The following is a 27,390-nucleotide window of genomic DNA, read 5'->3' as shown; positions in this document are numbered from 1 at the left end:
AACAAGTGAAAGAGGCATTGTCTTTGGCATGTATGGGTGTGTGTGTGAGAGAGTGAGACAGAGAATAGGACCAGCAATAGAGACAAGGCGGTTTTATAGAGCTACGCTATTCTTGGCTACGAGAGCAGTTGTCATTGGCCATGGAAACACATGTAGCTCTTTTATTAGCACAAGCTGCCACTATAGGTGGTCCTCACCACCTACAGTACTCAGGGTCAAAGTGAGTGAATTTTGAATGATTAATGAGAATTACCTGAAGCCCAACCTTCTGAAAAAAAAAAAAAAAAAAAAAAAAATCAACACTCTATTCATATCATGATGGCAAGAGTTACAAAATACTGTAATGGCATAAGTGAAATATGTATTACAGTATTATTTTTTTTTTAAATGATAGTTCATAATGCATCTTGAGTTTGTGTTGTTCAATCAATTGTGAATAAGCATTCGGTGTAAGTTAGACTTTGCAACATGTAATGAAGGGTTTGGGCACACAAAAATATCACATTGATAGAAATGCCACTTTTTGTGTTAAATAATATATACACCATGAATTGTACAATGTGGCAAAGACTGAGATGATGTAGTGGAAAACCAGAGCATGATTCTAGGTAATTTGCATTATTTGTTTGTTGCACACAGTAACGCCATTGTTATCTAGCTTGTTGTGAATGTGTCCGTTTCCCAAATGGTCATTGTGACAAAAACAACACTGGACTCGTGCAGTTATTTCCCCTCATGACAGGCATGTGCTTCCTCCTGCGCTGATTCAACTCCTGCTGAACTTTTTGATGCCATTTAGTCAAGTACTTTTCAACCCTGTCAGTCCCTCCGGTTGGGTTCATCATTACAAATGCACGCTGTGTGGTTGAGCTTTGCCCAAATCCACAGAACAGGAATTTAAATTCTAGTGGAGGTCCTGAAGTTTCCAAAGATACCAACTATGTGCTGCTGAATTACAGGGAAAGGTGTATAAAATGATGCACATGACAAGTAGGGATTTTCTATTTGATATAATTGGACGGCCATAAAACAATGGCATCTTTGATTTGATTATTTCAGTCAGTATAAGTGTGATGCAGCTTCAGTGAGGTGTTTTAGCCAGCAGATGGAGAATATGTATGTGACATAAAACAATATGGAAAATAGCTTTGAAGCTACTTATCAGGAGGAATTCAAGTGAATGTCAGAGGTGAAAGGGAGAAGGTTTTTATTTTAGTGCTTCCCACGTTAGATCAACTACATATTTGATATGAGATATGAGAACCTGGAATTTCAGCCTTTATGTAAAACTAACAGCACTGTAGTAAATGTGAGCAAAACCTGGCTGTGCTAGTCACTTTATAAAGTCTACACCTGTGCTGCTTAAAGGTGAAGAGTAACAGGTTTTACATTTAGAAATGAAACATCCAAAGTGACATCTCTTGCTGCTATGTGGCTACAGAGTACAAACCTCTGCTTATTTGCCAAACTGTTGCAGATTCCTGGATCGGAAAAGTGACATCCCACAGAGCAGGTGGGACATCTCTCTCTCTCTCTCTCTCTCCCCCTCTCTCTCTCCCCCTCTCTCCCTCTCCCTGTCTCCTAGCTCCACATTGCAGGTGGCTCCCACTTGACTCCTCTGCTTACTATTCTTCCACTTTTGCGGGACATTTTTGACATTCCGTCCTTTTGGCCGGTCAGCCACTTCTTTAACAGCTCTTCCATCTTTCTTTACAGAGGGGCAAACACACAAATTCTGCCAGTGGAATATTTTTTACCCCATCAGTCAATTCCCTTGAACTGAAGCCTTTTGCTTGATAAGTTATTCATTCTGTATTTGAGGTGAATTTGAGCCTTTAATTTCAGGCTCTGTGGTACCTCACATATACCCTACAGCACTGTAACAGGATATGAAACCCCACAGAAAACATTAATTACGACATTTGCCAAACTCCTTGGGGTAAAACTCAACCATTCAGTCATGATATGCAGTAAAGCAATTAAAAAATAATAGAGTTATTTACGATATCATGATTCGTGATCCCATTCTGCTTCGCCCAAACCACACCTATCCCTGACAATGATTTTATAGTGGCTGTAAAGTGATACAGTGAGTGGTTTCACAATGACAATAACAAGCTGTAAAAGCCATTCCTGCTCTTTCATTAGGCCTTCATTAAGTTTAAATGGCTTGACACCTAGTGTGTAGGTGTGTGTGTGTGTGTGTGTGTGTGTGTGTGTGTATGTATGTGTTTAAGTGAGTCTGTGTTACTTAACTTGCTGCCACCGTTAAAGTGTTTATGTAACTGTATCATCATTGCTCCTGTCAGATGAGTGTGTTTCAGTGGCTAAATGGTGGGATTTTTCCCTCCTCTGGAATCCACCTTAATGGAGATGTGTTGTTTTGACTGCTCCTTCTACATGTGGTATGTGCCTATGGCGATATTTGTATGTTTGTTTGTGTATGTTTCAAAGAGTTTGAGAAGAAAGAAAGAAAGAAAGAAAGAAAAAAGAAGGAAGGAAGAAAGAAAGAAAGAAAGAAAGAAAGAAAGAAAGAAAGAAAGAGAAATGTGTTAAATTTGGCCCTAAGAGGTGCACATGTGTGTATGTATGTGTCAGATGCACTGCACAGTACAGTGAACTCCATCATTATTTGGATAGGAACACACTTTTTTGGCTCCATGTTGGCTTCGTGTGAAATAAAATAACACTGACTATCAGTTGCAACATGTCAGCTTCAATTAGATGTGATTTTCTTTCATATTGGCCAGCGGTGTTAGGGGCAACAGGTTACAATAATGTTATTTTTCCACTAATGAGTTGTGTATGAATTTACGATTTAATTTTCAGAACTAATACTATATCAGATGTCAAATAAATAAATAAATGAATGAATAAATTGTTATGTTTAGTATCACCTCATCAAAAAATAGAAATGAAGTTGAATCTCTTCTGGCTGAATTAGCCAGACAGTTCAGAATAACTACTACTACTACTACTGCTACTACTATTATTAATAATAATGATAATAACAACAACAACAACTACTACAACAACAACAACAACAACAATAATAATAATAAATTGATAGTAATGATATTTTTTTTTTTTTAAAAAATGTCTAAAACAGCCCTACATTGTTGGCTGGACTATAGGTCTTTTTGTATCAAACACATTTGGGCAGTTCTAAAGTCTGTGACTGAAGTTGATGAGAAACAAATTCAGACACATCTGTGGTATCTTTGGCATCTTTTCTCAGGTTTTACATTCAAGGCTGGCTGCAATTTAATGTATCTTTATGAAAATTTGGCAGCAACTCCATCTAGCCCAAAAATACTCCTAAGGCCATATTCACTGCACAGTTGTGGTAATTGAGAAGAAGTAAACAAGGGTTTGAGTTATCTCAGATCAGCCTTGACCTGAGTCGCTGCTGCTCCGGAGCTCAAACTAACCTTGACAGATGCTGCTCCCCTAACGATTTTAACATTGAACTGCGGAAACTGGCAGTGATACTCCACCAAACTTTAAGCTCTGCAGGAGGATGTTGATTTGAGGCTGGACCTGCAGTTACCTGTTTGCAGCTGCAGTGTGTACTGCAAAAGGCTCAAGGTCCCACTGCCTTTTTGGCTTTTTGCACTTGGACCTCATGCTTTTATTAAAACGTTACATCAAAAGTCACAAACAAGAAAGGAAGAAAAGCAGATTGAAGGTAAAGAAACAGGAAAGAGATGAGAGAGGGTGACACATGACCATGAATAGAGCCCAAGTGACTTTACAGGCAAACACATACACGTACGCTCATTTTATTATATAGCATAGATGTCCCATTCCCTACACAGTTTCCAGGAAGTAGTTTTACTATTGTCTGAAATCTACAGGTCAACACACCTTACAGCAACAACCGACCAGTTTGGCACAGACAAAGCACAATATAAATTTATATGACATAAGATAATATCAATATAATATCATTATATACATAATATACATCATATTCAAGTATGATGAAGTACTATCATATTGATGTCAAAGCAAGTTGTTTGCAGCAAAGTTTTAAACAGCCTGGTTACTGGCCCTTTACTGCCACGCACATTGTAATGAAAATCACTCATCAGTATCACAAGTTGCGGTGATTAATTTGTTTCTTTACAAATTTGCTTGCTTTTTTTTTTTTTTTAATCCCATTCACTTGAATGAAGCTAACAAAAATAACCCCCCAAAAAATCTTGAAACGCATTTATGAACCTCAGTGACATACACCTCCTTTAGCGGCATAGGCCTGCTTCCCATTTTGGAAACTGAATATACATAGATTTTTTAATTGTAGTGTTAGTGGATGTAGTTGATGTGTTAAAGGACCTTTACAGGGTGCTTTTGTTGACTTTGTTTAGGTGAATGGGAAATAAAAAAAAATAAAATAAAATGAACTTGTAGCAAATGCTCAAAATGCTCAAATATTGCTCAAATATTATGTTTCTTATTATGTTTCTTCCTTACCATAGCTCATTGTATATGATGATTACTGTCAGAGTTCATTCACCTTTTTTATTAACCATATATATATGGTTAGAAAAAAAACAAAACAAAGCGAGAATACTCAGAGAGTTTCTTTCTTTCTCAGATTGTCTTATATCTTTTACAGATAAGAAGACGGTATGTTCATACTTTTGTTTCTTCTTTTTTGACTTCTGTTTTCCCTTTTGTCTTTCATCCTGTCTGCCTCGTCTGTGAGAGGGGATTTGCCCAGCTGCAGTGCTGAGGGATTTTTGTCTAAAGGTGAAAGGTCAATCAAGTACAAATCGGTGTTGGGGTCGGAGGTCAACCTGGCAGGCTTCTTCTCTGTCATTGCTTCATCATCATGCCTCTCCACACTTTATACCTCCGTCTGCTCTGCCTCCCTTTGCTCACTTTGTTCCTGGGCTGTTGCACCGGGCCTCGGTCACAGGACTCCAGGATAAATTTCTTGTTTGGAATCCAGAGTCAAAAGGTTTAACACTGTTCATACACAGTCCTCCAGCTCCATCTATCATCATTGTGCTCCTATTTTTTTTCTTCTCCCTCCTTACCTTGTACAGTGTTTTTCATCCTAAAGTTAATGCTGTGCCACGTCAGGTGTTTTTAAGCTTTTTCCAAAACTATCTCTCACCTTTTCAAAATTGTTGCCTCTCAAGACCAAATTCATTTGTACCAGCTCTTGTGTCATCTGACTGAACACAAAATATATTCTGTTACACTTCTTACCGTCAAGGTTATAGTGTTAAATCAGAATTGTATCAACTTTGGGAAGGCTTTGATGCCATGGCAAAGCTGATAAATTTGGAGGCCAGCATCCTCAGAGGAGTTATATTTTCTTCCACAACACAGTACATTAAAGTAAAAGCAACAAAAAAAGAAAGAAAAAAAAATCACTGTTTCCAAGTCTTAAGTCCATTACCTGAGAAGTGTTTCATATAGGTTTTGTATATAGTCTTTGAACAAAACATGTGCCTGTTGATAATGCAATACACATGCAGCCTATATATTTTGAACATGTATGTGTAATTTATGTATGGGAATACTAAAACAAGACATTTTCCTATATATGGTCATATATGTGCACCCATAGGGTTAGATAATTGAAAAAAGACGCATAGTATATATACACACATATAAAAAGTTCAGTACATTTCATATATAACTGTTTAAAATGGACATATATGCCATGTATGGAAATCTCTTATACATATATTACATTTCCCTATGGCCTTTCTCCACTGCATTTGCCTCCCTGAGGCGGAGAACCAGGCACTGCAAATGGACTGTAATAGGAAGAGGAACTGTTCCTGCACCTCTTTATTCACTTTCCATTTACACCCATGTTCACTCATACACACACACACACACACACACACACACACACACACACACACACACATTCACATGCATGCACACACACACACACACATACAAAACACATACACAAGCACTCTACAACCACGTTCACTCAAACACTCCCCCTCACTCTCTCTCTCTCTCTCTCTCTCTCTCTCTCTCTCTCCCTCTCTCTCAGCAAACCATTCAGGCAGAAAGGATTGCTATGTAAATGTGCCGTTGAATAGGAGTGAATGGACAGGCTTAAAGCAGATTATGTTAAACTGCTTGTTAGTTTAAAGACGAGCTGAAGTGAATGGATGGGGATTAGCAGATGTGCTGCTGTGCCACAGAGGTGTTTCTCTAAAATGGAGTTAATCCCCATTCTGTTTAGTCAGTTCACACATCAAATAAGGGATACATGGTTCTATAAGCAAGCCAGGAAAATGTAAGGTGGTCTTGAAATCCTCCAGCACAGATGGAAATCCCTGGATGAAGATTATCTATTTGAACAAGAAATATGTGTGTAAATGTGAACCCTCAAAATGACGACTCCTGCAGTATTTGACACCTGGACATAAATGCATGTATGCAAGTTATCTGAAACGAAGGTATGGCGAGTACTTTACGTATTCAGCAGTTTTCATGAACATTGTGTCCATGCAACCATGAAAATGTATGGTGTCTTTTCAAAAAAAAAAAAAAAAAAAAAAAATGCAGTAGGAGTCCTGTTTTTGCCAATTACTGCACAGCTGTTTCTTTGGAAATGTGAAGATTTAATTTGACAGTAGCAAAACTGTGTGTTCAGTGTCTAATGTTATGTCAAAGGAAACATTTTTATCGATAGAGCAGAATAAATGGTTAGTTGTTAGAGATGTCTATCAAAGCTCTGCAAGGCCTCTTCTGCCCCATTTACATCCACTGTCATAAGATGTAGTGCTACAAAGTGACAAAAACTGATCAAGACATCCCTGTTAGTTGCTGTAATATGTGTATTTTTCTGATTTGAGCCAGACATCAGAGAGCTCCATGTGGTCTTCACTGGCAGCTTTTAAGTGTCTGCAGAAAGGAAGAGGATTTTCTGTTAAATACTAGTACTGAAAACTTGTGTTTGTTGTTTATTTTATTACCACCGTTCAAAAACAATGGTGAATGTTGAATAGAAAGCATATTGACCCAGCACTGGTTGACTTGCAATTTGAATGTGTAAAGTAAGTTTGAACAGCATTAGCACATGAAATCACAGGTCGCCGGGTCAGTGGAGTGTCTCCCCATCAGTTCAGCGAATACAAGTAGGAGCACAAGTGTTTTTGTCAGCTTATTGCTAATAGCACTTTCACACTGACCTAAAACAACAAAAATGTTGAACTCATGGGTTAACCCGGCATTTCCGGGCTGCGTTCTGTAACCTGCAACAGTCCCGGGTAATTATCAGGTTTTTGGCTCTGATCAGCAGAGGTGTAAACAGGTCACCCACTAATTTGTGACCCATGTAAAGCATGAGGATACAGGACATGCTCAACATTTTAGGCAATTCACTTTAACCTATATAATATCATAAATACCAGTAAATTATCATCTTTTTGACTGGACTCTGACTTATATTCATAGTTGCACTGAGAAACCAGCAGGGTGTAATGCGTGGGGAAAACTTTTTTTTAGCAGGTAGTCACAGGTAAAGAAAAGCCAGTAAACAACCCATTTGTTTGAAATAAAAATGGTAAATGAGGGCAAAGTTGACCTTTTATACCACCTGCCCTCTTCCCTGTACCCCTCCTTTTTCCTATCCTTGTCTTCTCATCTACCTTCTCACCCCCACATGTCTCCCCAAAAGGTTACCCCCCTCCATTACCTCTTGTCTTCTCAGTTCTTAAAAAGATCTTTCCTGTCCTCCCTCTTTATCCCCACATCTTTCTTTTGAACCATTCCAATATCCCATCATTCTTCTCTGGTCCTCTCCTCTTTTGTTTTTCTTGTCACCAGCCCTTTTTCTGCTGCTCTTTCTCTTTGTGTTTTTCTGCTCATCCTTTGCTGGTGACAATCTCAGCCATCCATCATAGGCCCAGCATGAGGGTGACACTCCGAAAGAATAGCAAGTGTGTGTGTGTGTGTGTGTGTGTGTGTGTGTGTGTGTGTGTGTCTGGGCATCGGCCTACAATAACTTAAAGTAACTGTTTTTTAAAGGGGTCATTCCTCAATCTGCATATGATATCCTGTCCTCACTACAGATCACTATAGACACCTGTTACACACACATGCACTCATGTGCATGTGTGCACACGCACGCAGACACACACACACACACACACACACACACACACACACACACACAGAATTTCACAGCTAGTGAGGATTGGGGGCAAATGCTGTCACAGTTTTTAAAAGGCTTCCCGTGGTTGGACATGCTTGAAATGACATTCTGGTTCACTGGAGGAGGGGAGTGGGAAGAGGAATGGAGAAGAGAAAGAGACTGAGAGGAGGGGAGGGGGTTCGTGTTTTTTGCATTACAGAAAAGTGGGGAGAGAGGTGAGGGCAGCCGAGGAGGGGTGAGGGAACGAATGAGAGAGGGAAAGACATGAAAGAGAAATAGAGAAGAGGGGATGAGGGGAGAGGGGAGGAGAAGAGGGCAGGACCAGGGCAGGACTGTTTATTTATGAAGTGATTTTTCCTCTCATCAAGGAGTGAGGGAGCCAGGCTGCCCATTGTTTGTCACTAATGAACAACGTGAACGAGTGTGAGAAAGAGAAAGAGGAGGGGAGAAGAGTGACAGCTACAAAAAAGACAGATTAGCGTGAAAACAAAAACTCTATGGCCCTTCTGTCCCCTACATTAAAATTACTTCAGAAATAGAAATTAGTACATTTTGTGTGTGGGGGTGGGGTGTGGGGGATCCCACTTTGAGCTGTTCATAGTGTGCAGCTTCAAGTCTGTAATGCGTTTTGTTAGAAAGCAAACCATTCTCTCTCTCTCCACACACACACACACACACACACACACACACACACGAGTTTTGTCTACAGTAAATGCCTTACAGGCAGGAGGATAGCTCTGAAAAGGAAATGGTCTATTAGAGTGTCTCAAGCCATTTATTTATTAGTATAAAGCTTCAGGCTAGAGTGATGTAATCTCTAACAGCTCCTTTAATGTGTCTTTGCCAGCTACCTGATTTGTTAACAACACACCACTGTAAGCAGGGAGGCATTTCAAGTAGCTTTTCAGACTATTTTCTTGGGGACAAGGGTTTCTAATTTTCAAATTTGTGTCTAAAATGTTCTTGAGTCTCACACAGGGTTTGGGGTGTTGGCAAAACAAGCCAAAATCTGTTTTTTTGACTGGTAATTCACAAGCCCACAGTATACTCTGTATCTCTTACCTTACCAGCTTTTGATGCTGATTTCTCCATAATAATGTCTGCTGTCTTCCCTGCCCTGCCCCCAGACTTTCAAGAGACCAGACTGGGACACTTAGGAATAACATGAGACCTAACATGTTTTGTGTTGCCTTGATTCTGTTTTCACATTGATAGAAAGTCAGAATTTCTGTTTGACTCTAAAAATTGCTTTCTACTCTCATTCTTTGTTCACTGTGTCAAAGTAACCATTCCAAATCCACTCACGGTTTTAGTGCACATGAAGTGGTCTCTTGTCTTTTATTACTTGGCCATTTGTGCTGGAGGAGAGGACATGAACATGACAGCTTAGTCCTCTGTTTGCACTGTTGTCAATTCCTCTGGATAAGAGCCTCTTGTGCGCATGCTGCACATATCCAATCCAGATATCCACAATAGTATGAATACATCGTAAAGAAAATGATACTTGATTCAAGAAAATTCTGGAAGCAACTTGATTAACATTAACATAGCAAGGCCCACAGTTTTGTTTTCATACATTTTTATTATTTGAAAAAGACATCTTTTAGGCTTCTGATTGATTTATAGTGCTTCAAAATTATGTTTTGACTTATTATAATATGAGATTCATAACATTGATTCAAATAATGTCATGTAGAGTAGCAGGCTCTGCCCATCTAAAGAAAAAAAAAACATATTGCACCTTTAACACTTAATATTACACTGCAAGTAACTGCTCAAGACAGAAATTTTGTGCCTTGTAATTTTGTCCTATTGATACACAATCATCTGGCAGTTGCTCAGTGTTTGCACATGGTCCAACAGTATATATGACTTTTATCAACTGAGCCGTACGATGCATACCAGTTTCATCTTGATCAAAGCGCCCATGTACAAAAAAAGGAAAGTGGAAACAGTTGTCCTGTGAGCCGTTACAGGCACAAGACTCTCGCAGATCTCGCTGCTTGTTTTGAATATCCTCCTTGCTCACCCACCCTCCTCCTATTCCTTTTTAAACCCCATCCTGCTCCTCAGGGTGCACCCTGCCCCCGTTTTCTTTCCACCCCTGTCCCTCCTCATGTGGGTGAGCGGGTTAGCCCTCCCTACTAGGCAAGTGAAGTAAACTCCCCCTTATTTTTGCTCTCATACCTCTCTCTCTCTCTCTCTCTCTCTCTCGCTCTCTCTTTCAGCTGGGCTGCTACTGTCAGACTGTGCCGAGGACAATCAACTGCAACTGCTGCTGCCGCTGCTGGTGTGTTTTGTGTGGTGTGGACTTTCTCACGTTGCAGCACACACTCACACACAGACACTCACACACATACAGGAGCTTGCGTGCCCTGTCCCTCTCCCTCCCTCTCTCTCTCTCTCTCTCCCTCTCTCTCTCTCCTTCTCTCTCCCTCTCCCTCTCTCTTTCTCTCTCACACACACTCAGAGGGAGAGGCAGTGTGTGAGTGTGAGTGACGGAGCCTGTTGTGTGGAGTGGACTGAAGAGAGAGGAAGAGGAGAGCAGAGCGGCAGACACTACCATGCTGGTGCAGGGAGAAAGACTGAAGCGCTGTGTCTCTCTGTGTCTCTGGAGCTGGAGTCTCAGCCTTGGTAGTCCCCTGCTGCTGCTCGGACTCTTCTCTCTGCACACACAAGCGCATGGTAAGTTAATGCAAACTTTTTTTTTTTTACTCTGCACTGCCCTTCACCTCTCTGTTTTTACTTATCTCAGCTCTGGGGCTGCTCTGCGGCAACTCAGTGTTTTATATCCCTTTTCTCTCTTATAAAGTTTGATGCTCAGTTGTGGCTGCTTTTTCCCATTATTGCAAACCGTATCAATGTTTTTGTCTCTCTCTTTCTGTCTGTGCCTCAGTTTTTCTCCAGTCTGGCTTTCAAGCGTGGGGATTAATGTGTGCAACGTTTAAATGTTGCAGCTTAAATTTGTGCTCTGCTGTGCCGCTGCTGCAGTTTGGAAGCGACTCATGATGACAGACTGTTTTAGGATTTATTGCCTTTCCTCCCTCGTGTGCACATTCTTGTTGCTTTTAGATTTGTACCCCAAACATGTAAGTTGTTTCGCTCAGCCTATTTCAGTCAGTCAGTCAGAAAGGATTTCATTCCCAAAGTGTAGCAAGTGATGTGAACATGATCCTGAACAGGGTGCTGACATTTTTTGTGTCAGTTTTGCATCAGACAGTCCTTCACCGAGTGTTGCATGTATGCATTGTGACAGAATTTAATGAGACAAGTAGCTAACAGTGTGGGCAGAGTTGGTTTGTCTTTTTCCCCCCATTTTATTTTCCAGTTGACAGTTTACATGGGAGTATTCACCTCAATGTGCTTTGATTTTTTTTTTTTTCTTTGGTGGACTGAAAACAGATGGTAAGTTATTTTGAGCATATTGTATTCACTAAACTTCTCCTGATTTCTCTTGTCAGCACCAAAACAGGACTGTGTTTGTTTGAGAAAGTATTGCAAACGAGTCTTATATTCTTCACTTTCTTTTTTGGGATTCTTATTTCAAACTGTTTTCTCACCCATCGCTCCTTCATTCAGTAAACACGGCTACATATGTTGAGTCACACTCGACGTTTGTCACCCTGGCTGTTTGTTTCCAACAGGCAGCGAGAAATGTTGTCATGGCCTGACATTGTTGCTGTTAGTCGCATCAGCGGCGTTGTCTGTGACCATGTTTGGTATCTGGAGTGCGATTGGCGAGGTGTTAGAGAGAGAACGTGTCACATTTAATAGTCTGTTATGTTTAGTGCCGTGATATGTGTCATGATGGTTTGACGCTCTGCCTCTGTTGTTTCTCATACATATATGCTAAGCTGTGGCGTGGCAATTCTGTGGATTGTCTTTATTTTTTGAAATTGATTTGTAGTGAGGAAATTAAATGATGGTGTGTGTCCTGTTTTGTATGGAAGAAAGGACTGGACAATATCATCATGGTGAATCTTCTCATCCTTTATTTTAGATCTGTTTTAAGTCACTGAGGATTGTTTCAGCCGGGTGTCCTGAAGCTTGGCCAGCTAAGGCTCATAAGTCATACGCAGTGTGTTATGGGCTGAGGCCGTCCCACGACCTTTGGCTGCATGTCACCCCCTCTTTGTCGTTCATCTTTCCTGTCATTGTCTGTGGTTTAGTCACTTTTCCTTTGGAGTACATTTCATCTTACCCTCTCTTTTGATTTATTCTTTGTGGTCACAGATGCTGTGCTATCATTTAACCCCACAACTCAACTTCATTTTCTGACACAGAGCCTCGCAAGGAATTAAAAACTCTTTTCGAAACATAATGCCGTGAACTTGAAAGCTTTGCACACACGAGCTTTAGGACACAAACATAAAAATTGCCTAAATAGTTTAGGTTCACAGCAACACTGACTCCTCCATCCAAGTATCCGCAGAACAGCTGCCAACAACAAGACATATGTGAATGCTGACAGAAAGTTGGACCTCTACCAAGTTTGTTTCATATTTGTGTTTTACTCCTAGCAAGTGATAGGATCAGCTGCTCTTTCTCTTTCTGTCTTCCGCTCCCCTTCAATGTCTCTCTTTGTTTATTGTTGACTTCATTCATTTAGAAAAAGTGCCTCCCGTTCACCTTTGGTTGTAATTCCTACCTCTCCTGTGCTCTCTGTTATTGCTATACTGAATTACTGCATATGGGGAATGAGTAAATTCTCTATTTGATTATGCAGACTGTCCAGTGTTTTTTCATCTGGCTATAGGGATGTAATCTTTCAGCTTTTGGATGTGGTGGTAATGGCAGTGTAACATTAGTGCACCACCTACAGGTGAACCAGACGGAATCACCCTACCTAATCAGATCTGTCTAGAATAGTGGCTGATTTTTTTTTTTTTTTTTTTTTTTTTTGGCCCAGTCACATTGAGGACATATTTATCTACTCTCCACCTAAATAATGAAAATTGCTGCACTGGTTGCAATATGATACATCTAAATAACTTAATATGAATGAATAAATTCAGTTGTTTTCAAACTCTTATCATCTTGCTGTGGTTTCTCTGTTGCTATTTGTGAGAACACAATCCACACTTTTTGCCTTAGCTTAGTGTCCAGCATCATTCCCTCTGCTTAAGAGCATCTGCAAAATTCCCACACTGCAAATGTGAACATAAACTGCGGTCAAGCACTTCTAAATTGTTGAAATCATTTTCAAATAGCTTTTTGCCTGGGGCCTGGTAGCAACGGGCTCATTCATTGGTTGACACGTGGATGATGGATTGGAGCAGCAACAGGCTCATTCATTGGTTGACACACAGTTGATTGATTGTCCTGGCAATAGAGTGACTCAACGGGTAAATATTTGTTTTCTGAAAAACTGCATGGAAAAGCTTAATGGATCAGGCTGAGAGCTACAGACTTAAGATGTAAATTTTTCATATACACAGCATTTCTCTATCTGTCTCCCTGTCTTTCCCTGCCTGTTCACTCACTATATTCTCTCTGTCTTTTCTCACCCTTCTTCTGTCTGTCTGCCTCTTTAATTTGACCTCTGAAATACCATGTGGATCCTTGTTGGAGTGAATGGAAGTCTAGACTTGGTGAGCTAGTGTTTCCTGGCCCTGTAGCCACAGGTGAGCCGAAGTCTTTGTAGGTTTTAGACAGGCAGCAGACAGCTCCAATGTTGTGTGTGCATGAAGGTCACACTTTGCCCTACAGCATGTCTCAGCTATTGTGTCTGCAGCGAACGGGTAAAGGCTGGCGTTTTTTCCTTAACCTTCAAGGAGAAAAAGCGTATAGGGGATGCACATATGTATGCACACATTAGGAATCACACACATACACCCAGAGATCTTCTATGACCTTCCACCTACGCCAGGCTGTTGCCTTCAACGTGAGTTCTGGGAAGTGAGGAGTGAGCGTGATAGCTTACATTTCATTGTCCTTGGTGGAAATAAGCACCGCTGTATCGGTTTTCACAGTCAAAGCACTGCCAGTTGCTTTGCTTTTGTCACTGCCCGCTAATGAGTCTCTGGTGCTCTCTCTGTTGATTTTCACTTTTTTAATTTCTTATTTTTTGTTATAGTATAAAACACCTGCTAAGTATTTAGCCCAAGCAGTGTCTTCACACATGTTGTTGAACACAGTGTTCTCTTTCAACTGCTGGGAATGTGCTGTACCTCCCTTACCTCCTCTTTCACAATTCATAGTGATTTGTGTTTTTAATGCTCATGAAATTGTGCTGCATCATATTTGTTGCACTGTCTCTGTTCATTTGAACACCTTCTTCATGACTTACACAAGGACGACCAGATTGTGAGGATACATTCAATGACAGTGTGCCACACTGCAAAAAACAACATCTTAACAAATAATTTAGTCTGGTACTCCGTCTTAAAATCTTCATTCCTTCAAACAAGTGAAAGAATCAGCCAGTGGGGTGAGATCATCCCACTTTCTCCTCATACAGTTTCACTTATTCCAGGAATTTTTCACGGGAGCGATTTTTAACCCTATAAAGCCATTTGTATCATATATGATACACATTTTCAATTCCGTTTTTCGTTTTCAGTTTAATCAATACTCGACCAAAATACTGTTGTATACCTTTGAACACTTCCCCTGTTCACCCTGGACCATACCATTGGCACTTCAAGTACATATCATATATCATACACCAGAAAGGTCGTGTAATAACATATTTTTTTGATTTTTTTTTTATATATATATTTTGTTATAGGACTAAATAAACGGTTCAGTTTCAAAAAATTGGAATTTTCTGCCAATTATTTCATAGTTCAGGCTTTATAGGGTTAATTGTTGAAACTAGGCAGATTAAGGTGGATTAGCTCTCTGGTATCAAGAAAATTGTGGAAACAAGTTGATTAGCACTGGAAACGTGGGATTATCCCATCCCACTGACAAGAAGAAGAACAAAATTTTAAGACTGAATATGAGACTAAATGATTTGTTAAGATGAAGATTTTTAATGCATTCTTAACTTTTATCAGCAGCCCACTACTGGCAGCCTCTCTGTTGTTAGTTTTCATTAAACTGTTTTGAAAAAAAAATCTACGCACGGTACAGATAATTGACCGAGACTGACAAACAAGACTGACAGACTGAACATACTGTTTTTTTTTCCCTTTCATGTGATGTTGCAGTTCCAGGCTGATGTCAGTTTGCTGTGGTCACTATTTGGCATCCCTTCTCATAAACATTTATTTGAATATGTTTTAGCTCACAAAGTGATGCTTGTGAAATCAAACCATTTGACTGAAAAAGCAACACACTGAGAAAAAGATGCAAGTGGAAATCATAGTGGCGTTTGCTGTTCAGTCATGAGGAAGTCATTGACACAACCGTAATGCTGTTCTGTGGAAAGTTGAACTACAAACTGAGAGGATGAGAATTTGAAAAAAAAAGATCCAGTTCTGGAAAAGGAGAAATGGAAGGCTTTCAAGCTGACTAAACGGGTAGCGGTGCTTTTTTGCTTTTGGGTCCCGATGCTTCCTGACAGGATGTGTTGGGTTCCCTCGCTGGAAACAAATACCTCATTAGAAGTACTGATATGCTGGCTGTAAAAGCTGAAAGAACGAGGTGAGGTGTTGCTGCTGGCTGTGGAAAACAAATTATCTGTGTCCCGAGAAAACCCCATGCCTTTAATTTAGACTTTTTTTTTTTTTTTCCAACTGCAAATAACAACCGGGCTAGATTCTTCAAAAATTCAGGGGACAAATCTGCCCAGGGAGTCTCCATAGAGGTGAAGGTTAACAAGGAGGTCACAGTGGAATAACATGATGGTAGTAGTGGAGGATGTAGTGGTGCAATGACAAAGCAATGACAAGAATACGACTCCCTGCTGTGTTGCGATGGGTCATAAGTTGTTGTGGCACTTGGCATTTATGCAGTCTCTAGAGAGAGAGAGGAGAGAGAGAGGGAGAGAGAGAGAGAGAGAGAGAGTCATCTTGAAATGACCGCTAGAAAGGTGGAAGGTAATAGGAAGTGAGGAGAGTGTAAGACTGAGGGGTATTACATCCTGTAATGGATACAGATCCAGTAACTTCTACCCCAGTCAGATTACCGGTCTGGCCCGGACTTCTTGAGACACAGCTGGAGCAGGGGAAGTATGTTTGTGTGTGTGTATGTGTGTGTTTGTGTGTGACCGAGTGTGAGTGAGAAAGAGAGATAGAGAGTTTTGCTCTCAAAGAATACAATGTTTGTATGTGAAAGTATGGTTTGCTGTATTTGAGAAAGGCCAAGGAAATCAGAGAAAAGAAGTGGCTGAAAGAAAATGGATTTTTTTTGTGTGTGCTTGTGCACGTGCGCGCACACACACACACACATGCACATTTGCTCGTGTTTCTGCTAGAGTTTCAGGTCTCGCTCTGCTTTTTTTCTTCAAGCAGCACAGTGCATGGGAAAAAGAAGTCAGACAGTGGTCCACAATTGCTAACCTTCACTCGGCCAATCAAAACAGGAATCCAGCACAATCAAATTCACATTAACAGCAAAATGATGAAAGGATTGAGTTGTGAATTTCACATTTTTTTTAAGTGTGCTGTGCTGGTTTGTAATTACAGTGACTGTAGCAGAACATTGTAGACCATTGCAGAACATTGCATTTAGACCTGTGGTTCTCAAACTGAGGACTGAGAGCCATGAAGTGGGTCACAGGAAAATTTTGAGGGCCCACAAGATAATTTGGACTGGACATGTTTGTAGAATCTTGAAGATGTTTACTTCGATTCAGCTCGCCTTGGATAGTTACTCTAGACAAATATTACGATGTCTATATTGTTCTGTTGTTTTTTCCCCTTGTGGAATACTGAGTAGTAATTTTACGATAATTAATCAAATGAAACAACTTGGAAAGAGAAAACCTGCTCTGCCTGTGACAAGTGGGATGTGATGTGTTTCATTTTAAGGGGCCACAAGCTGAAAAAAAGATTGAGAAACTCTGATTTTGGACAGTTACAGGGCAGTGGTCTTGTTGAAATTTGCAGTTAACCAGTGAAGTGGCTGCAGTCGTAGTTGAGAAGTAGAGTCCTGATACACTGATTGCGTGAACTGAGAGCTTTCACAACACCATAACACAATACAATGACGGACAGATAACAGGTGAGGGGGAGCAAAGCAGAGCAAAGCTGGCTGTCAGAGCTACAGTGCAGTGGGACTATAAGAGCTTAGGGTTTTCCATCCAGCCCCTCTCCCCCCATAATCCCCTCTGCCAGCCCCGGGAAGAATGTTTTGGATGAGAATGGGAGGTAGGGAGAGAGTTATTGCTTTTTTTCTGTGTGTGTGCATGTGTGTGTGCTCGTGTGACACGGCTTGGAGGGGTAAGAAAGATGGAGATGTGCATGACATATGGAGCTGAGGGATTTGAAGAGAAAAGGAGAGAGGAGCAGATGTGAAAAGGAAAACTGAGAGCAGTGGTCCTTTTGCTGGCACACATACATTTTGTTGAAGGTATAAGAAGTAAGTACAAGTTTATTTACATGGCACTTTCTAAAACAAAGTTACAAAGTGCTGCTCAAAATACAAGTAGCTGCAAAATAAACATACATATGCAGATGTATACAGAGAAAGTATAATTTACAGCTCATATATAAGGAAGTAAAGTTGGTTTTGAGACATTTTTTTTAAAGCCACTACAGCTGATATAAGAGAGGGAGACTATTCCAGAAGGACAGGGGCCTAACAGCGGAAGCACAGTCTTCCTTAAATTTACGGAGGGACTTGGATATACATAAATGCGCAAATGCAAACAAGTCTGGAACCTCCCAGTTCATTTCTGATTTCCAAAGGGCGTTATCCATGGTTGCAGACCAAAATGCCTCTGGACAAAATGGGATAGACCTAAAACCAATCAGAGTAGTCAAACGTGTGATGTGGCACTGAGCCACCGTTGAGCCTTAAGGATGTTCCTCTGTCAGTCTTAGTATGTAACCCGCCCTGTTTTAGATAACCGGTTGTGATTAGCATGACCTGGGCCAGGTTGGCTGGGAATCTGTCTGAACGGGAGGGGATCAGACCAAAATGCTAGAGTGAAAAACATTCACTCTAGCACAACACTCATCTGGTTCCCAGGCTAACAAAGACGTTGATTAGGGAAGCAAAAGTCTGGAGATGGTATAAATGGGCAAGATTATTGAGAACTTTGAATGTGATAAGCAGAATCCTGAAATCTATTCTAAGGGAAGCCAGTGAAGGGATGCAAGGATTGGTGTGATCTTGGATCTACGGTTGGTTTTGCTTAGAAGAAGAATAGAAAAGTTTACATGCTTGCTTGTGTGTGGCAAAAACATACGTGTGCATGTGCACTTAGAGTGCAATTTTCACTCTGCAAATACCTCTCTTTCTCTCCTGTCCTTGGGAATTAAAAAATAATATGCCCTGTACACTTTCTGTTCTCCTCAAAGAGTTGTATCAGTTCTAAACAGCCATATCAAAGTTAGCGTGACTAACTTACCACATATTGAATCTTTCTTTGTCCTTACTGCACCTCATGAGCACAGAGACTTTTTTTGTTTTTGTTTTAAACTCAGCTGCTTGGCTCAATAATTCTAAGGCAGAAATTTTGTCAGCATTTTCAGCCTAAGAGCCCAATGTGATCAAACATGGTCTCAGTGTGGTTCAATGAAAGAAAACTGACCCTGTTGTTGTATGGGAACCCAAAATGAAATAGCCTGTGACTCATTTGCGACCTGACCAATGTTGGGGTAACAAGTCACATAACCAGCTATTATGTGTTACTGTTTAAAATGGAGTCATACTAACAACATGAGACACAGCCCATACTAAGTCATACTAAGTCACTGTGAGGAGCAGTAAATAATGCAGTTTTTCATCTTTCAGGACAGCTACAGTGACATTGTTTTCTGTTAATAATTTTTTTTTTTATTATGTGATTGAAATTGCCTGTTTAATGTGATTTTATTGGTTTGATATTCAGCCTTCACAATTATTTTGCCTACACAACTATGTTGTAGTTTTTTTTTTTTTCAAGAATTTCCTCTGTAAGCTTGTGGACTATTTGTTGGACTGAAAGTAAAATAAAAGTACTACGCACAAAAAGTAATAAGGTTACATTATCAAACTACTTTTAATGAGGATAAATTATAAGAAATGTATTATATTTGGAAAGTAACTTCCCTAACACTGTTCTTGACACATACTGTAGTTATATCAATAGGATGGTAGTTTATGCTTAAGTAGGAAAACAAGGTTTCCAAAGGTCTTCATCACTTTGTGGATTCTATTAAAAGAAAAAGAAAGAAAGAAAGAAAGAAAGAGGAGTGGTAATATATATAATTTCCCTGCTGAAATCAGAGTCCTTTAAGGTCATTTGTGGATGTCAGGATGCTCACTCTAACCCAATAGCTGTGAATAGAGACAATTATCATACGCTGTGATAGGTACCTAATGGGTGTCTAGATGGAAGTGAATATTGAATGTGTGTGTATGTGTGTGTGTGTGTGTGTGTGTGTGTGTGTGTGTGTGTGTGTGTGTGTGTGTGTGTGTGTGTGTTTGTGCGTTGAGCAGACAGTGTGTTTGTCCAGTGAGATAGTACAGAGGAGGCCTGGAGCCAGTGATGGGTGATATGTGACTTAGTTAATGGGAACCTAATCACACAGAGGAGACAGTGGGACGCATAGAACTGTAAACACACACACACACACGCGCACACACACACACACACACACACACACACACATACAAATAAGCACTCTCACATGCTGACACACATTGCACTCCCTGGCATGTACTGGTAGCGTGGACGTCACACATACATGAATACACATTAATATCTTCCAGCAGCCAACACACACACACACACACACACACACACACACACACACACACACACACAGAGCCAAATACACACATGCACAGACTGTAAATGGATGGAAAGTGACTGTTAAAGCCTGTGGAGATGACTGAGACGCCACAGACCAGAACACTGGGAAACAAACATATGGCAGCTGTAATGTTAACACTATTACACACACACACGTACACACACACACACACACACACACAGCTACACTAACACATGCACATACACAAACACCCAAAGGCACACAGTTACACACTCATCTACAAACACACATCACCTTCTTTTCATTCCTGACATTTAGGTCTTTCAAGACGTCTCAAATTCAGATTTTGTTCATTTATCATTCAACCCGGGCAATCATCTGTGGCTATTAGCCGTGCACGACAATGATTTGGTGTGTGTGTTTGAGTGTGTGTGTTTGTGTGTGTGCTAACTGACAAAGAGTGTTATGATTGCCCCTGCCGTGGGCTAGATGTGTCCTGAAAGAGAAACTATTATTGCTGGTGTCTTATTACATACTATTGTGTCTGTGTGTGTGTGTGTGTGTGCGTGTGTGTGTGTGTTCATCGATGCATTTATTTGGCTTTTATATGCGTGAAACAGTGAGGGGTGGCAAAATAATGAAAAAATAAAGCTGAAAAGACACAATTAACATAATGGCAGGTGTGGATGTTTCAGACTAATGGTTGTTTTGCAGAAGCATCGGCAGCAATTTTGATTTGTATTCAGCCTTTTGTTTTCCCACTGGGCCTCAGATCATTATAAAAAAAACAGGCACATTTACTCATCTGAATCGACATTTTTTTTTTATCAGTTTGTTCCTGGCAAAAAGTAAATGAAAATAAATAAATAATTATATATAATTAAAAAAAATGATGTCATGACCTTCTTAATGTTCCCTATTCTTATTACTAGGAAAAATATAGAAGAAGTTTCTTTTCTCAAGTAAGTGAATACAGTGTGTGTGCGTGTGCGTGTGTGCGCGTGTGCGTGCGTGCGTGCGTGCGTGCATGTTTGTGTGTGTTGTGTTTACAGGGAGTCAAGCAGCTGTGCAGCCTCACTATGTTTATTTGAGGAATGGGAAGGATTTTAATTCATTTTGAGCCTTCATTTCAAAAACACGGTTCAGCTCAGCAGTCTTTTTTTATCAGGAAAATGTGTCATATTGTATATAGTGTATGTCTTTCATTATACTTTCCCGTGGAGTGTGTGTAAGGGAGACAAGAAGAGAACCAGGGGCAGGGTGAATTATTGAAAACATTAGGCCCACTGTTTGTTTCTTAGTACTCACCGCAGATATAGTCTGCATATTTCAAAAACCACCGTGTGTCTGTGCGTGCATGCATGCATGTGTGTGCGTGCGTGTGTGTTATATCAAGTCATTGCTTAATGTCAATCCCAACATCATGCCTCATGCACCTCGAAGAAAACAGAGCTGGAGTCATTAGTGTCTCTTTTTCATTCTTCATCTATTTAAACACACACACACACACACACACTTGCATGCACGTACAAATGTGACATCATATGAATTTCATATGAATTTCTTCAAACCCCCAGTTTATATCGGTCAAGGATTGCTTCTCCCATTAGTGCTACGTTTCCATACTATGGTGACATCATTCTCCATTCCCCATACCAGCTTTAGCCTGTTTTTGTGTGTGTGTGTGTGTGTGTGTGTGTGTGTGTGTGTGTGTGTGTGTGTGTGTGTGTGTCTTTAATTACCCTGGTACACACGGCGTGGAAGCAAGCGTTACATTCCTCTAATTCTAAACTTGGGTTGCTATATTTGCCATGGCCAAGTATCAACTTGGCGTGTGTGTGACCATTGTTTATCAGTTTATAGACATGATTTTTGCATACCACCATGATGGAACAATGCGTCACATGATGATATCACAGAAATAGCACATCCAATATGGCAAAAAATAGCTGCCAAGTTTGAATGGATTGTGTGGGTGTGTACAATGCAGCCCAGTGCAGCCCATTTCTCCATGATGAGTGTGCACTATGCTGTAATTGTACAGTATTCTGTCACAAAAACAGTTTTAGATTACATATAAAACATCTTATATCACTTATAATTCAATGATATGATGTTTGGTTGGAAATCTTTAGACTTGGTTTAGATTTGATGTTTGAGAGGGGTTTTCCTCACAAGCAAACACTGCCATGGTTTGAAATACTGCAGGCATTATGCATAATCTAAGCCAATCAGGCAGTAGGCACCTCAAGCTTGAGGAGTTTGGATTTCAGTTCTGTCTTGGATCACACACAGTCAGTTTACAGTGTTTTGGGGAATATGAGTTTGCATTAGAAACCACAAGCTGAAGGCTATGGATCTTCTGTCTTTGCTTTGTGGTCAGGTCCAAAAAAATATAATTTTTGATGCTGATCAGATTACCATACGCAGGGAGAAACACCCTAACTGGCGAGAAATCACCAGTGGAACCAGATGGTAGCAGTTCCACAAAAGTTCATTTTACACCACAAACTGCCTTTTTCAGTTGCTGCAGGTTACCCAAGTGTTAAGGGTGTGGGCGTGTGTGTGTGTGTGTGTGTGTGTGTCTGCCCTTCTGTGGCTGAGTACACACATCGATGCATGGGTTTGTGTGCATGTCCTGTATGTGTGCATATGCATGCATGTGTCTGCTGTATGTCTCTTTTCTGCCCCATTTTGAGTGACAGCAGCAGATTTGTTATCCCTTCTTAAGTCTTGCCAGTCACGGACACTCTTTTTTTTTTTTTTTTTTTTGAGTGTTAGGAAAATTGAAATGCCTCATGACTCCAGTTTTGTATACTTTGTACTATATTGGCTTACCCACTGATCAAAACCCACTGATTGAATATCAGTGCAGCTGTCTACCTCTATCTCTCGCTATCTCAAGATTAACAGGTTGATGACATTATGCAATTTGTGATGATTTGGGTATGGATGTAATGATGGACATTTCCGATAGTAGGCTTGTGGCATGACAATTTATTTATTTCTTTTTGCTGATTTGGTGTTGTGATTCTGTAGGTTGTATGCCAGTTTATGTGAAAGCGTGCAGCACTTAATTTGTTGTTTTTGTGTTAGACAATTTTGTTGTTGCACCATATGTTCTGTGTGAATTTATATGTACTTGCACATGAAATAGGATTTCTTTGTGTAAAATGATTCCTCATGATAGAAGATAACAGCTCAAACGCTGAATCAGTGATGGATGGAAGTAACTGTCGCCATTTATTGTCTTGCTATACCAATGGTGAACAAACCACTCCTGATGGATTTGGGTTGGTAATGTCTTTAGCCTCTTAGATTATTTTTATGATACGTGCACTTTTATTAGATAGCATGTAGTTGACATGCGATATAAGTTATGAGCGAGGTTTTAACAGCCACTGTCATCAGTACATGCTCTGCCTCAGCCTCGCTGATCCAGCAGGATGTCCAGTGTCTACAAATCAAAGTGGGTTATTTAGTGACCGAACAGGAGCCCACAGATGGCTGTGGGAAGGAGTAAAGGAGCTTTTGATGAAGAAACAGCTGGTGTCCTTTCTCTCTCATTTTTTTTTTTTTTTTTGTGTTGCTTCGCTTTCTGTCACTCTTTCACACCTCCTTAAAGGACCATTTTTATCATTTGCTTGTTTCCCAAAGGGAGCGCCGAGGGCCCTCTGGAATGAAGTCAGAGTTCCGGAACCCTTGTATATCTGTCACTCATCCGCATTCATGTCCCTCCCCCACCTCCCAGCCATGTCATCCCACTGGTCGCTGCATAAAGCTGGCATATGAAAAGCCTGACAGCTGTATAACCAGAGACTGGCACTAGCTCATTACTGCATCATTCATCAGCGTGACATAATGAAGGAATGTCTGAAGAGCTGGTGATGATGCCGTTGTGTTGAAGCCACATAGAAATTCTGAATGTAGCTCAGCCAGGATTTGAAAATTAGTACTTTTCAAAGACGATGTGAAAAAATACCTTAACAAATTGGAAGACAAGACGTTTTTGAGAGAGAAAAAAAAAGAAGAAAAAAAGAAAATCTTTGTGTTCATTTTTTCTTCCTTTACTGGGGAATCTCTATACTTCAGTATTATTTGTACCCATCTTTATTTGTACCCCCCTTTTGTACATCCATCTAAAAAGCTTTTTTCTCTCTCCGTCTTTGATTCATGACATGTATGAGGCTGTCAGTCACATGATGTCACTTGTTTCTTCTTCTTTTGTGACTGACTGGTTGGCACCAGCGTAGGTTGTGTTTGGAGAGCTCCTTGAAGAGGATTGTTGAAGACAGTTTTTCATATGTGTTTATTATTAGCCTTGCATCTTACTTAGTATTAATAGATGGAAAACAATGCAAATCCAAGTGGCAATTGCATGGCACTCAGTCTGACACATAAAACCAACTGGCAATTGAACAATTTTCCAGCAGAACACATGTTCAGTCTCCTTATTATTGTGTAAAAATTATGGAAACAGTTTACAAGTGGTAAGCCCTTATCAAGCTAACTTGTAACTCTGAAGTGGCAGCCGCATTCTGAATTTATCTGATCCAATCTAATTGGATCGGTAGAGGAGCAGAGAATGAAGTTAGAGAGAGCAAGAGATGGAGAAGAACCACAAAATTAAGAAAAAAAGGTAGGTCTTTAGGAAAGAGCAGACATAAAAAGTTGTAAAAAAGGTGAGAGAAGAAAGAAAGGAGGAGTTGTAAAAGGTTATGAGTAAGACGAAAGCAGCAGAGTGGGCCTCTTGTGAAAGGCAATAAAGGAAGAGGAGGTAGAGGAGTAATGATGCATAACTTCTTCCTGGCCTCAAGGCATCTACATGTATACAACAAAGACCAAAGTCTTCTGTGGCTGAACTGAAAACTAGAGCCTGGACAGAGCAAGATTTGCTTCATAGAAATGCTAAGGGTTGCAACTTCTTGCTCTTCTTTTGGCTTTTGCCAGGTCATCATTGTTATTAAGAATTCATTCTTAATTGACCCCTGCTCAGTCAAAATAAATGGAACTTATTCAAGAGGAATCACACTATTTGTTTTACAGTATATGCCAATAATGATTTGTGATTATAGTAGAGAGTGAGAATGGGGTTTTAAAGTCCTAGTGCATAACCTATAAGCTAACAAGTGATCTGACTATGGGCACTAGTGCAAAACTTTTGAAGTAGAGTTTATGAGCAATACCGCCATCAGGAGAGAGTTTTCTATTTATGGCTGAACCCAACAGGACGCTACTGGTTTGGTTTGGGTTGAGGATAATTTCTGCACAGCGACCTTTTTTTTTTTTTTTTTTTTTTAAACATCTTTTGGAAGCAACAGAGAGTGCCATGTGTGCCAGTTTGTTTATAATCCTTTAGGCTCTCAGCAGCCATTTGCCCATTTGATGAGTTATACCCTTGAGTAGAGGATGGTTGATCTAAATTTATTTGTTATACACACACGAGCTCTCTTGACCCCTGATAGTTCTTGTCTCTTCCGGGAAGTGTCTCTTCTTCTCTGTCAAACCGCATCATCACCTGTAGGATTATCAGGAGGAAAGAACATTGTTTAGTGTGATTGATCCAAATATTACCTATTTCAGGTGCCTGACAGGCTTGGAATGAGAAGATTCTGTTATTTTTCAGGTTTGGTCAGACCTTTTTTGGGCAAAGGTTGTGTCTGGCGTGAAAATTTGGGTCTGAGTTACACTCTAAGCTAAATCAGTTTGCATGATAAAAAATACACTGTTGCTCATTATGATTGGTACAATAGCCCCTATACTTTACCATGACGCGGGTCAGTTTATTCTGGCTCAGCCATGACAATGAGAGGGTGAAAATTTCTCACAGATTCCAGCTTTGGGAGAGCTTTGTCAGAGGAATGAGAAAAACAAAACTAAATTTGGTTATAGGGTACATTTCTAAGTCATGAACATCTACAGCAGGGAGACAGACAACCCCAGTTACTCAGTGTCATCCAACCAAACTGGGGTTCATTAAGACATTCCTGTCTGTGTGGGACGGTTCGGCTCGTCTCAACATTGACGAGAACAACTTGAGATAAGACCAGGCACTGAGAGCAGATGGAGGTGGAGAGAGACGCAAAAGATAAAAAAACAAACGAGAGAGAGAGAGAGAGCAGGGGGAAAAAAGCTTTCACCTTCCATGTTTCTCCCCTGTACAGACAGCACTGTCAAACAGCAGGAAGATGAACTACTACTTAGAGGAGGGGCTGGAGGGGAGCGATGTTTTCAAATGAGTGTGTCTTAAGTGGAAGGGGGAGGCGGGTAGTGTTTACATGGGGCTGGTGAAAGGGCTTTTCTGGTAGGCCTTGTTTGACATGGCCAGTGTAACTAATGAATATGTTCTGTCGCTCTGTCTCTGTCTGTCTGTCTCTGTTTCTGTCTATCTCTCTCTGTATCTCCTCTCTTTATCTCTCTCTCTCTCTGTGTCATGCACCACATCCCTCTCTCACTTCGGTCTCCTCCTATATCTAAATATCTATCTTCTTCTTTTTCTTTTTTTTTTAACCTCGGGGAGTTTGTACAAAGCGGCGTCTGTTGAAAAGAGGGCTTTTAGCTTTGGGGGTTTGTGGGGCCAGGGTTGTTAATTGAGTGTTGACAGTGGCCCCTATATCCTGCCATCAGGCCTCCATTGGTTGACTGAGAAAACCTATAGGGGAGGTCTGAAAGCTTGCACTGGATAGATTCTGTTAGGCCATGTGTGACCTTAAAACATTTATAATGTCAGTAAAGTGCCTGGAAATGTAGCCAGTTACAGAGCACAAATTGGTTTTCTTGCATTATGTTTTGACATTAGTGGCATTCAGTAACTTTTGGATTGGAGCCCCCTTGGTCAGTACAAGTCATTACAGGGGTTACACATACTGTAAGTGCCAGGCCTGGACCCATGAGGTGATATTTTCCCATATTTACTCCCATATTCCATATTTAACTGTATCCTGTATTTCTGCCCATTTAACACCACTTCAGCTATGCTAGAACTACAGTAAACACACAGAAAGTGATCTTCTTTTGGACTATGAAGTGAATTTAAAGCTCATTTCCAATAACTTATAGTGTTGATTTAGCTTAATTAAGTTAACTTAAGCTTAATTAGAATAGGCAGCTTTTCTTAACTGCAGTCTTCCCCTTGTCTCTTACACTTGCAAATGTATAGCACACCAGGAGGGCACCTGATTGTTGTTTTGCCAGCCACTAACTTACTAGTACTAGCACTAATACTACTAGTACTCACTACTAGTTGGCAAGCATTTTTTTCTGAAAATATGTCAGTGAGATATGAAAAAAAAAGTAGGCCTACAGAGGAGTTGTGTGTAATGAATATATGATTACCATAATGCATATAATCCATTTTAGATAATCATATAAGATTATATGGTTATGCGGTTGCTTTTTAGGCAGGGCTATTCCAGCCTTGTGCTCAGCAGCTACAAT

The 27,390-nt window shown here is 40.3% G+C and overlaps 1 protein-coding gene across 2 annotated transcripts in view; it reads left to right on the top strand.

Moving 5' to 3' along the window:
* bmpr1ba (bone morphogenetic protein receptor, type IBa) overlaps positions 1 to 27,390 on the top strand; it is an 88,890-nt gene that overhangs the window by 45,939 nt on the left and 15,561 nt on the right. Inside the window, exon 1 of one of the 2 annotated variants that reach the window (XM_030059843.1) lies at positions 10,523 to 10,825. The exons of the other annotated variant lie outside the window; for it this stretch is intronic. Within the exon in view, the coding sequence (XP_029915703.1) occupies positions 10,705 to 10,825 (121 nt within the window). The 5' untranslated portion in view covers positions 10,523 to 10,704. Of the gene's footprint in view, positions 1 to 10,522; positions 10,826 to 27,390 lie in introns of those variants that run through there. 2 annotated transcript variants of the gene reach the window in all.

The sequence above is a fragment of the Myripristis murdjan genome, chromosome 9, assembly GCF_902150065.1.
Source record: "Myripristis murdjan chromosome 9, fMyrMur1.1, whole genome shotgun sequence".
Lineage (NCBI taxonomy): Eukaryota > Metazoa > Chordata > Actinopteri > Holocentriformes > Holocentridae > Myripristis > Myripristis murdjan.
This window is presented reverse-complemented; position numbering and strand designations above follow the sequence as displayed.